The sequence below is a fragment of the Pogona vitticeps genome, chromosome 7, assembly GCF_051106095.1.
Source record: "Pogona vitticeps strain Pit_001003342236 chromosome 7, PviZW2.1, whole genome shotgun sequence".
NCBI classification, from domain to species: Eukaryota; Metazoa; Chordata; class Lepidosauria; order Squamata; family Agamidae; genus Pogona; species Pogona vitticeps.
Window position 1 is genome coordinate 13,660,218 of NC_135789.1, and position 14,137 is coordinate 13,674,354.

The 14,137-nt window shown below is 49.6% G+C and overlaps 1 protein-coding gene across 2 annotated transcripts; it reads right to left on the bottom strand.

Annotated features, from left to right (window-relative positions):
• Positions 1-2,780: 2,780 nt before the first annotated feature.
• Positions 2,781-13,477, bottom strand: TMEM59L (transmembrane protein 59 like). Of its 2 annotated transcripts, none has more exons than XM_078379052.1 (8): positions 10,515-13,477; positions 9,438-9,543; positions 8,734-8,828; positions 8,159-8,305; positions 7,842-7,950; positions 6,970-7,093; positions 6,151-6,268; positions 2,781-5,321 (listed from the first exon to the last, which is right to left on the bottom strand). In XM_078379052.1, the coding sequence occupies exons 1-8, from the start codon at positions 10,728-10,730 to the stop codon at positions 5,157-5,159; spliced, it is 1,080 nt and encodes a 359-aa protein (XP_078235178.1). In that variant the 5' UTR covers positions 10,731-13,477; the 3' UTR covers positions 2,781-5,156. The 2 variants fall into 2 exon arrangements, with proteins under 2 accessions (XP_078235178.1, XP_072834050.2); XM_072977949.2 differs by having other exon boundaries at positions 6,151-6,352.
• Positions 13,478-14,137: the final 660 nt, after the last annotated feature.

The window sequence follows — 14,137 nt, forward strand, 5'->3', positions numbered from 1 at the left end:
CTTGCACAAAAGTGCAAGAAAAGCAGAGGCGCGCACACACAGAGCGGGTGTGCAATCAGACCTTTTTTCCCCCCTCTCCTTCTCCATCTCCGATTGCATGCATTCAGACATCAATTCTTTGCCTCCCTTCTCTTCTGCTGCAGCGGACAGACCCCACCTACTGGTACAGATTTTCTCAGCCACTGCAAAATAAAATAAAATAAATCAGTAAGCCGCCCACCTACACATCGTCCACACTGAACCTCGCTGGGCTATAGCGCAGTCAGGTTGTGGGTGGATTTTCCCAGCAAGAGGAAGGAGATGCCGGAAGGGAATACCAGCAACAAGCAACTCTGGATCCCAGAACCCCGGTCAGGTTTCTGACAGAGGCCCAGATCCGTTACAAACCAGTCTGTGGATGCTTTTCTTATACCACAGGGTGAAATATAGGAAACTCGTAACAGCAAGTCCTAGGCTTCCTCTATTAAATTGGGAAATTATTTTTAGAGTAATTAGTTACAGGGCCCAAAGCCTTACATGACTCTATGCTACTGTTGTTCTTTGCTGTTTTTGAAAATGAGCTCTTTACTTTCTCGTGATTGTAAAGTAATTCCAATGGTACCTTTTAGTTATTTTGGGAAGCCACATCGAAAGCTTATAAACTACTGATTACAAAACACACCTAAGCAATGAGGCCACCTTATCCATGATGTATGAAAGTACAGTATCTATAAAATAGTTACACCGCAAAAGAAGTGGCTTCTTAGTTCCAGTCACATTGGCTATTCTTATTGCAAAAAAAAGAGGGGGATTTAGGAATTTCCCAAGATCGGGATTTGAGGCCCACGGATCAAAGGAGAACTCTCTGGCCAGTCTTTCTCTCTTGTTGGTGGAATGCAAGTGATAAATAGCCATTTACCAGCGTGGGAGGTGAAAAGGAGATAAGCCTTGGAACTTTCCTGAGGCTAAAGCATCCGTGAAAGGACACACAATGTTTTCCGGTTACGCATTCTTTGTCGGCCTCTGGAGCGAAAGGCGGTTGTCCTGGGATGACCTTGCCAAGGGATAAAAGGGAACAGTCAAAATATCACTTTCCATCTCCATGCCGTGAGCACCACCGAGCAGCTGGAGTGCAGAAAGATATTTTGGTAGAATCATCCTGGGATCACGGTGTCCAAAGGGGCCTCTTAAGCCCATGGAGTCCAAATCCAAGCAGATCAGGTTCACGGTGGTCCAATTTTTTCCAGCGTTGGAGCACTTGACCACCTCCAGAGATCATGGGTCCCGTCATTGTACTACTCTAACAGTTAGGAAGTTTTTCTATGATCTTCAGCTGAAATTGGGCATCCTGTCGCTTGAGCCCATTCTAACGCTTCCTGCGCTCGGGGAGGACAGATCCTGCCTCTCTCCTCTGTAAGACCACCTTTCAGATCTTTGAAAAGCACTCTCCTGTCTCCCCTCTTTCTTCTTTTCTCAAGGTTAACTATGGGCCAGATCAGGCATCTTTTCCCGTCACTTCCTGAAAATGTTTCTTATGCAGCAAATTTTGGGGACTGTGATGCCATGGCAGGTGCAGGACCACTTTCCGAAGACCTGTGCAATTCACCGAGCCAAACGGCGCAAGGAGAAGGAAATCTTTTCTGGTTTGCCATCTATAAGGTTGGTTTTCTTTGAAGCAGGGGTTCACGTCGTCATGTTCCCTGATCAATATTCAGTTGAACTTCTGGAAAGCTGCAATCACCCCACACACCTTTCCCCTCTTCCTCACCCTGACAATATGCTGGCTCTTTTGTTTTACATCTGTAACTCGTTTGGAGAAGAACCTTTCCTCTAAAGAAATATACATTTTCAATAATATAACAACAACGAATAAACACAATGCAACTAATATTTTGGCTAAAAAATAAAAGAAAAAGGGAACATATACATTTTCAACTCAATTCGCTCCACCACCCTCAGGACTAATTCATATATTTATTTTGCTTTGTTTCGTAACTACCCCCCCCCCCCCAATTGCTTTCCAGAAATAACATGATGATGCCTGTCCAGGGCCATCACATTTTCATTTTCTGAACACATATACCGAAAATAAATTCGATATTTCTTTGAAATCATGTGTATTTCTAATCTCGATTTCATGGGTTAGTTTATCCATATTATTTTACTCAGGCTTCGTGCCCTGGAGAGGACACGCCGGCTTCGCGTACAGCGTCAAAACACTAGACGCTGTTCCAAGTCCTCCGTACAGAGCACGTTACCATAGTCTCTCGAGACTGAAGGATGCCTATTTTATCAATTAATGGCCACATTCCATATTTCTTTATACCATTTCTCCATGTTAAGGTGATTATGGAAATGACCCTATCTGACATGATGGTTGGGTGTAGTTGCAATGTCATGCAGTATAAAGCACTGTTTCACATCCATGGTCTGAAAATATTAAAATTATTAAAAGAAAAAAATATGTATTTTCACAATCTGTTTACCAGAACTGGCCACTAGTGGGAGCCAGAGACCATGCTATGTATTCCTTTTATTGATGATTACGTAGCATGGTCTCTGCCTCCCTCAAGTGGCCAGTTCTGGTAATACATGGTGAAATACTTATTTCTGAATATTTTATTTTACTATTTTTAATGTTTCCAAACCACAGATAGCTGAAACCATGAAAATTTGAGGGTGGCAATCCCTTCAATTTCTGCAATCCTTTAGGAGAAAGCTGACAAACATTTAAAATACTGTAAATAAATCTTTCCACCTAACTCAATTTCTTTGGATTGAAAATAAAAGGCCACGCCTGCTCCCTTTCACAGCTTGGATTTTATTTTTCTCTTTTCAAATTAGCAAACTAAACGAGCCAGGTCTTTTTCAGCATGTCCAAAGCCGACAAAAAAGTTTATTAGAGATTACAGATAAAGATAGACAGCAGAGATTACAGATAAAGACAGACAGATAGATAGATAGGTATGAGATAACAACTGTCCAGATGGGGCCCGCAACTCAGTTCGACCAAGATCTGATTCTTCTGTACCCCTCAAAAGAAAGAAAGAGGGAAAGAAGGAAAGAAGGAAAGAAAGAAAGAAAGAAAGAAAGAAAGAAAGAAAGAAAGAAAGAAAGAAAGAAAGAAAGAATTAACTGGAATGGACTTAATGCCACCAAAGGTATTCTTAAGACAAGCTGACCGGAACAGAGATGACACAAACACAGCCTAATTTTACAAATGGAGCATCCATCTTCCAGAAGCTTCTGTGAAACAGACCAAGGAAGTCCACAGCAAAGATATCTAAAATCTACCCCCCTCCCTCCCCGATTTTCTTCCCACCCCAGATGTTGGAAAGCTCTGAAGAGTTAAGCATTTCCAAACAAGACTGTAAAAAGTGACTGAAAGCAAAATAAGCACACACCAGGCATTCTCTCTGTTTCTCTTTCAAGCAACGTTCTTTATAACCAGCCCAGAGCTGACTTTCAAAAAAGCATCTCTCCAGGAATTGTTCAGGGGTCAAAACATGGCTGTTTTAACGGAAAATAAGTTAAACCTATATACAGAAGCATTGAGCGTTAGACGGAATTTACAAGCCATAAAGCAGATGTATTGTTCCTGTTGGCATCGTTGTTATGAATTTTGTTTCCTTTACAACATCACAGCTTTTAGACTGGTCTGCAGAAGGAGCAGGGAACTCGTGAATGGTGAAATTTTAAAAGAAGGGGGGGAAATCCTCACACACAACACCCCACAATTTCAGAAGATATGAAAAATTTGAACCTGTGATTCCCTTGAATGGGACAAGATGCCCGACTGGAAAGAGAGATAAGGATAAATGTTTCTGATGAACGTGTCCTTGGCTCTTCCTCCATCACTAAATTAAACTTCTTAGTTTATTTTCTGGAACAGACAAACCCCCCTGGGACTTCCTGTTTGACTGGGGTGTGTGATCACACTGAGAAATAGCTTGCATTCTGGCCCACTTGTGGTCCGGTCCAGTGTGATCCATTTCCCAGCAATCACACATATTAAATATTAAAAATATTAAAACGAAAAAAACGGTAAACATGTTCATGATGTATTTACCAGAACTGGCCACTGGATGGAGCCAGAGACCATGCTATGTATTCTTCAACATACATAGCATGGTCTCTGTTTCCTTCTAGTGGTCAGTTCTGGTAAATACTGTACGTGAGGAAAACACTTTTTTTTTCTTTTAATATTTTAAATATATTTTTTTCAGCTGTAGATACTGATCCCACAGATATGGGGGTTCCTACTGTTTAAGAAATGCTACACAAATAGACATCTCTGGGGAAGGGCGTCAAACTCCAGCATTCAAACCGGACGTCCCCTACAACCTGACCCCCTTCTAGAAGATTCGTCCGGAACTCAGGACTCAAACAAAGAGATGACACTCATTTCCTCCTTTCTTCTGGAATTTTCTTCCTACTTCTTACCATCTCACAAAATCTCGGAAGCTGCCTGATGAGGAGTCAGACCTTCCGTGTTGACCTTTCGAACACACGCTGTCCAAGGCAGACTGAAACCAGGATTGTCCCACATGGAAGCGGGATACAGTACTCTCTCAAGAAGGGAAGAAAGTAAAAAAATGCCCTTAAGCCCTCTGCAAGCCATGACCAAGTTGGGTGAATTTTTTTTTAAAGGCCATTCACAGAAATATTAAATGTCATTATTTTTCAACCCAGTATCCCTCCCTGTCCTGCTCTACTTCCCAAGATAAAGTGGCCGGTGGAAATGGAGTGGGTGGATTTCTGGCATACAGTAGGACTCCCATATCCGCGGGATCGGTATCTGCTGATTCACTTATCCACCAGGTGAAAATATTAATAATTTTGAAAGAAAAATCCAAGAGAGAAATATTTCTAAAGATGAAGTGACCAGAACTGGACCTTAGAGGGAGACAGAAACCGTGCTGTTGGCTTTTAAAATAGTCTTTGCTACTATCCATATTTTCCAGCATCCGTGGAGGGATGGGTGCTTGGAACCAATCCCCTGCCGATATGAAGGTGCTACTGTTTAACCCATTGGGTTCCTCCGAAATGGGGTTGCCGATGGGAAGACAGGATGCGATTAAGGGGAAATGTGTGGGGCGCGCGTGAGGGGACACGTCATGGTGAGGAAATTATGGAGGGGTTGGGTGGGAGATGTCAGGGCGAGACGGAGGGAGCTCTCAGAGTGCCGTCTTGTCCAAATCCACTTTGACTGGCAGGATGCCCACTTCCTCCTCGGTCTCGTCGGCTGGGCAGATGGCCACCGCGATGAGAGGGCGCAAGGAATACGGCACGGGGCCGTCCAGGTCTTCCAGATACTCTCTGTCTCCATTGATGCTCAGGGGCTAGAAGAAAGGAGGCAGGTGATTAATTAAGGACTTAATAGCAACACTTCCTTATTTCACCCTAAAAAAGCAAGGAGAAGGGGAAACCCCCATTCGTTTTCTAGCGTGTGGACAGAAACTTCGACTTACATCCTTTCCCTACGGTGTTGCAACTTCTGTCTTCTCTCTTTCGAACCCCCACCCTGCAAACCCTGACATCTTTCGTAATGCTAGCAGCCCTGTTTCTCTCTCTCTCTCTCTCTCTCTCTCTCTCTCTCTCTCTCTCTCTCTCTCTCTCTGTCTCTGTCTCTGTCTCTGTCTCTCTCTCTGTCTCTCTCTCTCTCTCTCTCTCTCTCTCTCTATATATATATATATATATATATATATATATATATATATATATTTGTCATTGCGGTGTGCTCTCTGAGTTATGGCGACACCATGAATGAGAAATCTCCGCCATGTCTCTTGCTTTCCCCGCCCTGAGAGTCTCATTGTGACAGCTGCGGTGACATCACCTGTCCTTCAGTGATGAGTGTGACGTGAAAGGATGATGTCAAGATGAGTGTGACGTGAAAGGAGGACGTCACAATAAACTTCCAGCACTATCTCTTGTTTGATTTTGCCCTGGCACTGCCACCTAAGTTGTCTCTGGCTCTCAGCGAACCCATGGATGAGCAACCTCTGAAAGGTCCAGTCCTTCACAGTCCTGCTCAGTGCTTGCCGATGCGAGCCAGCGGCTTCTTTGAGGGTGTTGATGCATCTCACATGCATCCTTCTTCTTTCCCTGCTGAATTCCACCTTTTCCTGCCTGATGTGGTCTCTTTCCAACGTGCCCCATCCCTCCTACCTGAGCCTTGACGTGCTGATCCGGCGCAGTCACCAGGCTGGCACAGCTCAGCCAAAGCATCACCACGACGGAGAGGAAAAGGCAGGCAGCCAGGATCCAGCGGGGCAGCCCCGAACGCCTGTAACACCCGGATGCCCCCCGCCAAAGAGAGACGACGAGGTTACGGCTGGCCGTTGGAATGCCAGAGGAAGCTTCTAAGTGGCTAGTGGAGAAGGGGAAGGGGAGCAGCCACCGCCAGAGGCCGAGGCAGGAAGGAGGAGAGGGGGGTCAGTGACTCAGAAAGCGGAGGAACAGGGGTCGGCTACTGCCGGCCTGCCCCCTCCCCGGGCAGCCCTCCTCCTCCTCCTGCTGCTGCTGCTCCTCCTCGAGGAAAACTCCGCCCCAGCCAAATGACCCCACCCCTTCTCCCAGGTAGCCCCGCCCCCTAACTCAAGCCACCACTCCCCCTGCCATAATCGTGGCACCTTGTTTGAAGGGCCCTTCCAACCAACTCTCTGGAAACCAGACCAGCCCCCTCTTTGCCGTTCTTCTTTCGAGGAGTCAGATCGGGTGCCCTAAGACTCTGGAACTCCCTGCCACTGGAGGCCAGGCTGGTTTAGATCTGACTGCGGAGCCCGAGGTTGGGAGTTCAAATCCCCCCCTCCTGCGCCTCTCTGACAGCGGCTGGACTCAATGATCCATGGGTTCCATTCCTACTATGATGTGATGAGGGTGATGATATTTTTAGTGGTCCAAGAACAGTATTCCCCCTGTCCTTGCCTTCAAATCACAACTGGCCAAAATCCGCTACCCAGCCACCCACCCCCTCAGCTGTCTTACTTGGACATGCAGCCGAGGAAATCATGTTCCGGAGGCGCCTGGGTTTCGGCCGGGGGAGGGACATCGGCGGCGACTCCGGGATTTGGCTCCCCCACCGGAGGCCGTTCCAGTTTCTCCCGGAAGCCTGAGGAGGCAGACCAACAACCATCTGTTTTACGCTGATGACATGTTTACCGGTCAAAGGAGAGGGGAATAAAGGAGAGGAGGAAGGAAGGAAGGCACTCACGAAGGGCATTGCCAAAGGAGTGGGACTAGCCTTGCCTGGCGGGGGCCAGCAGAAAGAGGGTTGAGAGCCCTGGACCTCCACCAGCAGGCATTCCTTCGAAGCAGCCTCCACACGTTCTGCCAAAAACTCTTCCTGGGTTGGGCTGAGAGTCGTTGCTGCCCCAGCTTTTGGTCCCCATTGTTAAGCCAGTCTAAATGCTCAGCGGGACAGCTGCAGCCAGGTCTTGGGGCAAAAGCTGTACCTGCCACCCAGGACCTCCTAGACAGTAGCAGGCAATGAGTGGGGTTTTCCTTCCTCTCTCCCTCCCTTCTACCCATCATCAGCTCCTTCCTTCCTCTCATCCATCAGCTCCTTCCTTCCTTCCTTCCTCTTATCCATCCATCAGCTCCTTCCTTCCTTCCTCTTATCCATCCATCAGCTCCTTCCTTCCTTCCTCTTATCCATCCATCAGCTTCCTTCCTTCCTTCCTTCCTTCCTTCCTTCCTTCCTTCCTTCCTTCCTTCCTCCCTCCCTCCCTCCCTCCCTCCCTCCCTCCCTTCCTCCCTCCCTCCCTCCAAGGAGCAGACACGTCTTCCTCACCAGGAGCCCCCAGCCTGCCTCTGGCCCGTTCGGCCCCTCTACTCTCCCTTGACCTCCCTGGAGTTACCTGTATGGGGCTTCAGGGTGTTGGAGGCCGCATCGGTCCAGACCTTCTCGGAAACCTCCGATTTGGGTGCCTGGACTTCCGGAACGGGATATTCAATCTCCGGCTGAGACTGAAGACCAAAGAGGGAGTGAAAGAAAAGGCTGAGGTTCTAAGCCCACCTTTGTTCTGCAAATTGCCAACGAGTTTGCTTTCATTTGGAAATCAGTCCCCGAAGTCTCCCCTCGCCCCTCAAGTCCCCCCTCTGCCATCCTCTGAGGCTAAGCTCTCCTTCCACTACCCCACGGTCTGCCCCCTTTTCCCAGCCTACCGTGACCCACCTGGAACACCACCACTTTCCCGTCGTCTGCCTGGAGGTAGAAGGTCCATGTGGAGGACATGAAACTCTGGGCCGAGCTGACGAGATCGTTGCAGAAGTTGGAGACCAGGTCGAAGACCGAGAAGGAGGTGGCTTTCGGGCCCTGGAGCTGTATATTTAAAAACAAACAAAAATCAGATTTAACACCACCGGCAAGAAGCTCAGAGCTGGCCACTCTCTCCAGAAGGATGAAGGACCATTGGTCAGCAATTTCTGGACCTCCTGTATCTCCGGGCCCACATTTTATCCACTGGGGGTTGCAAGAGCATCCTGGAGATCTCGTCTAAAGTTTTACTAAAATCAAGATAAACTACACCCAGAGCAATGCATTCTCAAAGGCTTTCATGGCCGGGATCCGATGGTGGTTGTAGGTTATTCAGGCGGTCTGGCCATGTTCTTGAGGACCTGAAGAACACAACCAGACAGCCCAAAAACACTACTACACCCCCCAGAGCACTCTCCTCATCTACCAAGTGTGTCCCTTTGCATTTTAAAAGAAGGACATGAGATGAGTCCAGTACGGACTGGAATAACTACCTGTTCTGGTCTGCTTTCCGTTTCTGGCAACTGAGTCCGGCAACCCGTCACGCAACCGAATTGCTCTTCGCCTCCGGCGTATGCCTCCAGGCAGGCTGTGAGAAAGACAGCCAAGGGAAAGAGTTTTAGAAATGGAGAACGCAGAGTCGCAAAATCCACAGGGGGAACCCGTTATCCGCAGGATCAGTATCCATGAATTCATATAACTACAGCAATGAAAAAAAAGACACTGCAGGAAAGGAAAAGAAGACCAGGAGGGAGAAGGAAAGGAAGCACACTCCAGGCCATGTTCTTGGCCTCCCAAGGTTCTTCACCCAGATGGAATGACTTCAGGAAGGCAGGAATAAAGCCCCTGGGTTTAATGCAGTGTATTTTAAAATGTTCCTTTTTCAACCAAGTCTTGGAAGAGTTTACTAAGCTGTTCCTGAAATGATTAGCTTTTGCAAAGCCTCTCGCTTTCCTGCGGGCCAGCTTTGGGACAGTGGAGGTGGGTGGGGAAGATGATGGTCATCTTGTTCCCAGATGCGCTTCGCATCATCCCAGTCCGTCCCTGGGAACCTGCTTGCGGGAGCTCCGAATTCAGCCAGGAGATGACAGCCCTAAGTAGAACAGGGGCTCTGGATAATGTGACTGGGGGGGTGGGAGGGAGGAAATGAAAAGAAGGAGGGAGGAAGAGAAGGAAGCACACACAGATGCTGTCTCACCCGATTCGCACTCGGCTCTAGTTGTGTTCAGCTTGGCCGTGGCATCCACGAAATGACAGATGGAAAACAGCCGGCAGCCCCGATAACAGGCGTTGAGAACGGCATCCTTGGGGGCGGGGGAGTGGGAGGGGAACAAAAGAAAGAGGTGGGTTTTGAAATATATATATGGGGAAAGGGAAATGATGGCGGAACAAATAACAGATGTGTTCCCCACACGATGCAAGGGTGGGATGAAAAGGATTTAAAGATCCTCCTCTTCGTAGAACGGCAGAGCTGGAAAGGGACCCCCAAGCGAATCCATCCCATTGCCTTTGTTGTGGGTGCCCTGCCACTTGTTCTGTGCCTCAGGCCTCAAAATGCCTTGGGATGGCCTTCGGCTGTGCCTAGAGTCCAGCAGGGCCCCTGTATCTGCGGGCTCAGTATCAGCTGATTCACTAATCCCTATCTGAAAAATATTAAAAGGGAAAAAATCTCAAAAATAGACTATATTTCTGAAAGGTGACATGATCCGAACTGGCCACGAGAGGGAGCCGGAGACCACGTCATGTATAACCCCCCCCCCCCGTTTTATCCGCGGCAGGGGGACCGGGGCTTGGAAGGGATCCCCCGCAGATACCGGGGTCCGCCTATACTCAGCCTTTAATAACAGCAGGACCTGACCCTTAAAAAGTCTTAATATCCTTTTGCGCCCTTCCTCCCCAGCCCCGGAGCCCCTCATGGGGAGCGGAGGGAGGGTTCTCTCCCTCCCTCCCTCCCCCTCCCCAATGCTTTCCCTTTTTTTATTTCGGGCCTCTCCCCCACCCCAGGGGGCCTTCTGCGGTCCTTCCTGGGAAAGAGGCCTGGCGGAGGATGATGCCGGGAGGCTCCGAAGAGAGGCGGAGGGAGCGCGTCTTTCCTTTCCCACGGAGGGAAGATGCTGTTTTTGGGAAGGGGGAGATGATAAAAGAACTCATTCATTCGTTTGCGGGGGGGGGGGCGCGGAAAACGATGCCGGCCTTCTTTTCTGTCGCCCCCCCCTCCGTCTTCCTCGCGAGGAGGCCGATGGGGAAAGGCGGTGACGGGGGGGGGAATCCCTACCTGGGCGGGCAGGCGGCCCGAGCAGCGCCCCCGGCAGGCCGAGATGTCGCCCAGCTGCCCGGCCAGGGGGTCCTCGGGCGGCGGCGGCGGCGGCGGCGGCGGGGAGGCCGGAGAGGAGGAGGAGGAGGATGGAGGCGCGGCGGCGGCGGCGGCGGCGGCGGCGAGGAAGGCCAGCAGCCCGGGCCAGCCGAGCGGCCGGAGCGCCCCGCCAGGCATGGTGGGTTGGGGGGGGGCTGGCCGGCCGGGAAGAGGGGGGGAGCTCGCGGCTCAGGCGGTGGCGCGCCGGGGTCGGCCTCCTCCGGCGACAGGAGCGGGCCAGGCGGACGGGCGAGGCAGGCGGGGCGAGGCGGGGACGCGCCCGGGCGCGCCGCCGGAGCGGGCTGGGAAAGGAGGAGGAGGAGGAGGAAGAAGAGAGGCGGGGAGGGAAGAGGTGCCGGGGCTCCCCCAAGGGAAAGGGGTCCCCCCCCCAAGAGGCCGACAGGGATGCGATGGAGCAAAGAGGTGCCGGGGCTTCGGAAACCCCTGCGGGAAAAAGGGCAGCTGGCTTGCAGCCCCGCTTCTATCGATCGATCGATCGATCGATCAGCTCATCCCTTTATCTATCTATCTATCTATCTATCTATCTATCTATCTATCTATCTATCTATCTATCTATCTATCTATCTATCTATCTGGACCCCCTTATCCGCGGGAACAGTATCCGCTTCTATTTATCCGCTGGCTGAAAAATACAGTACATACTAAATTAACCTCTCCCCCCCCAACTACCTCAGGCTGTCTTGGCCATTGCTGGCCACAAGAGGGCGCCACAGGCCATGCCATGTACAGTATAGCGTTTCTACATCTGTGTTTTGAGCATCCACGGCGGGGGGGGGGCGTCGGAACTCATTCCTTGCGGATAACACGTTCCTTCTCTCTGTCTGTGCGTGTGTCTACCACAGCCCTATGGCATATAAATATGTATAGATTTATATGCTGTATTTCTCCCCATGGAGGACAAGAGATCAAGCGAGAAACTGGAAAAAAAAACAGGATATAAACCTATTTTAGAAAACCATGGAAGACCTTATGAAGGTTTTAGAAACCAACCAACCACAAAGTTTAAAAAAATAACAAAAAGACATTGACACTTCCAGCAGCCTGGCGAGGTAGGTTTAAGGCAGAGGCCGTGGTCCGGCGCCAACATTACTGCGATTTTTGGCAAGAGATAATTCGGCACTCGGTTGAATTTGCCTCGGCTATTGATTTTACAGTTCATTGGGGGGGAGGCTGTCCTCTTTTTTCATTTGCTTTACTTTCCTCTCGGATCCTTTGTGGGTTTTAATGATTTATTAGCTGTCTTGGATGTTTCTTTTATGATAGGAAAAAAAGGGGGGTGGGAAATGAGAATCAAAAGAGGTGCCATAGACGCCCTCGGGCGTCCCAAGCACATGGATCTCGATAAGTAATTTTGCCCGGGTGGGCGCGAGAGTCCTTGTTAAAAGGCAAAAATAAAGTTTCTGTTCTTTTATGTTCTCTTTAGTTGGTAGGGGTTTTTCTTCCAGCTGATCCCCATGTGGACCCCAGAAGGTCCAAAAAATAATTAAAAATAATAAAGTAAAAAGAAGCCCTTTTTGTTCTTTCTCCCTAAGGCAACTCCTTCTTCTGTGCAGGATATGTGCACAGAAGGACCCCCCTGTAGATGTGGAGTATCAGTTCCCAGCCCCCCAGCGGATGCTGAAAAATGTGGATTATACAGAACTCTATTTTAATAGCAAATGCTATCCACCGCATGGTCTCTGGCTCCCTCTGGTGGCCAGTTCTGGTGGTGGCCTTGTTGAATATATTTCTCTAGCCAGCACTATGTATCGCATGGTCTCTGGCTCCCTCTTGTGGCCACATCTGGTAACCTCAGCTTTAGAAAGAGGATTTTTCTTTTAATACTTTTAATATTTTCAGTCTGTGGATAAGTGAGCCAGCAGATACCGATCCTGTGCATAAGAGGGTCCTACTGTATAACATTCTATTCTCACAAATATCTATAGAAATAATTTAAAAAGTTAGAGACCCATTGGACATATCAGGGGAGAAGCATCAGCCGCGTTAGCCTGTCAGAGATGCAGCTACCTAATTCCAAAACCCTAAGCTAGTGGCATGAAACCTAATAAAGAGGTTTATCAGACACCCTATTTTGATACCCAGCTGAGCTCCACAACCCGGGATCAGCTGCTGAAAAGGCCTTTCCTTGGGCCCACACCGAAGAGCCCAAAAGCCAGCCAGGCTCATAGTTACAATCATTCACATCATCATCATTTTCGAACCACAAAGCTGGAAGGTGCTGGAGACTAGAAGGGACTGCCATATTGGCAAAAGTGGCAGGCAGCAGGAGAAGAGGAAGGCTGAATGTGAGATGGACGGAGTCCATCAAGTCTCAAGGAATCCACGATTTTTGAGTTTGCAAGAGCCAAGCCGGGCTGTGGAGGATGGGAAATTTTGGAGAGCCCTCCTTTGTGAGTTGGAGGCGACTCAAGGGCCGGAATGGTGCAAAACGAAACTAGAGATAGTGCCGGAAGACAAGACTCCCAGGGTGGAGGAAAGCAAAAAAGCGGGTGGGAGATCGCTGTTCTTAGGATCTTGGAGGCGAGTTGATTGCACAAAAAAATAAAATAAAATAAATGGAGGAGGAGGAGAAGGACTCGGTTCAGCTCCTCCCCACCAAGCTGGCCAGGGCGGTGGAGATGCCAAAACGAATTCTCGGAGCCCATCATCAATCTTGTCGGGATTTCTTGTTCCCCCTGCCCATGAGGTCATCCCGACCAGATTCACCTCCATTTTTCACCCAGCCTCTTGACAAGGGCTGGCTTGGCACCTCCAGCCAGCCTTGATCAGGGGCGGCATCATGGCCCAGGAATGTGTTCAGGGACACCCCTTCCCGAATCCTGAACATCTGTTTGGCTGGCACATGGGGAGGAAGGGGGCAGGACTCAGTGGGGAACCTCGGCGTTCCTGTTCAGGGGTCCAGCCAGCCCCCGGCCCGTCAGAAGGCCAACCAGCAGGGGGCCACGCCAGCCTCCCATGCTGCGGAGGACCACCCAGGTGCCCTCTGTACAGGCAGGGTGGCGTAGTAGTTAGAGCACAGCGCAACCATGGCATTCCAGAGGATTCTGGCCGAGCTGGGAGCGGTCCACCCGTATCCGGGAGGCCCAAGCAGGAATCGAACTCCCAACCTCTGGCCCCACAGCTAGAGACAGAACCGCCTGAACGACCCAGAATTTACTGGGGGGCTATTCTCCTTGGGGATGATGGGAGTTGTAAGCCACCAACTTCTGGAGAGCCACAGCAGCTCTCCCGGGCTGAGCGCCCATAGGGGGAGAGAGATAACTGTAAACAATGCATGTATAAATAAAGAAGCTTAAATATTATTTTAACTGAAGTAAAGCACATAAGCTAGGATGGTGTGATGACTGCCATACTGCAGAATGGAGGGAGTTGCCGCAGTACAGGAGGCTCCTCTTATTGGCAGGATCAGTATCCGCAGATTCACATACGCACGGTCTGAAAATATTAAAAGAAAAATCTCCAAACTGCTGTATATATTATCTCCAACGATGAAGTTACCAGGACTGGACACTAGAGGGAACGAG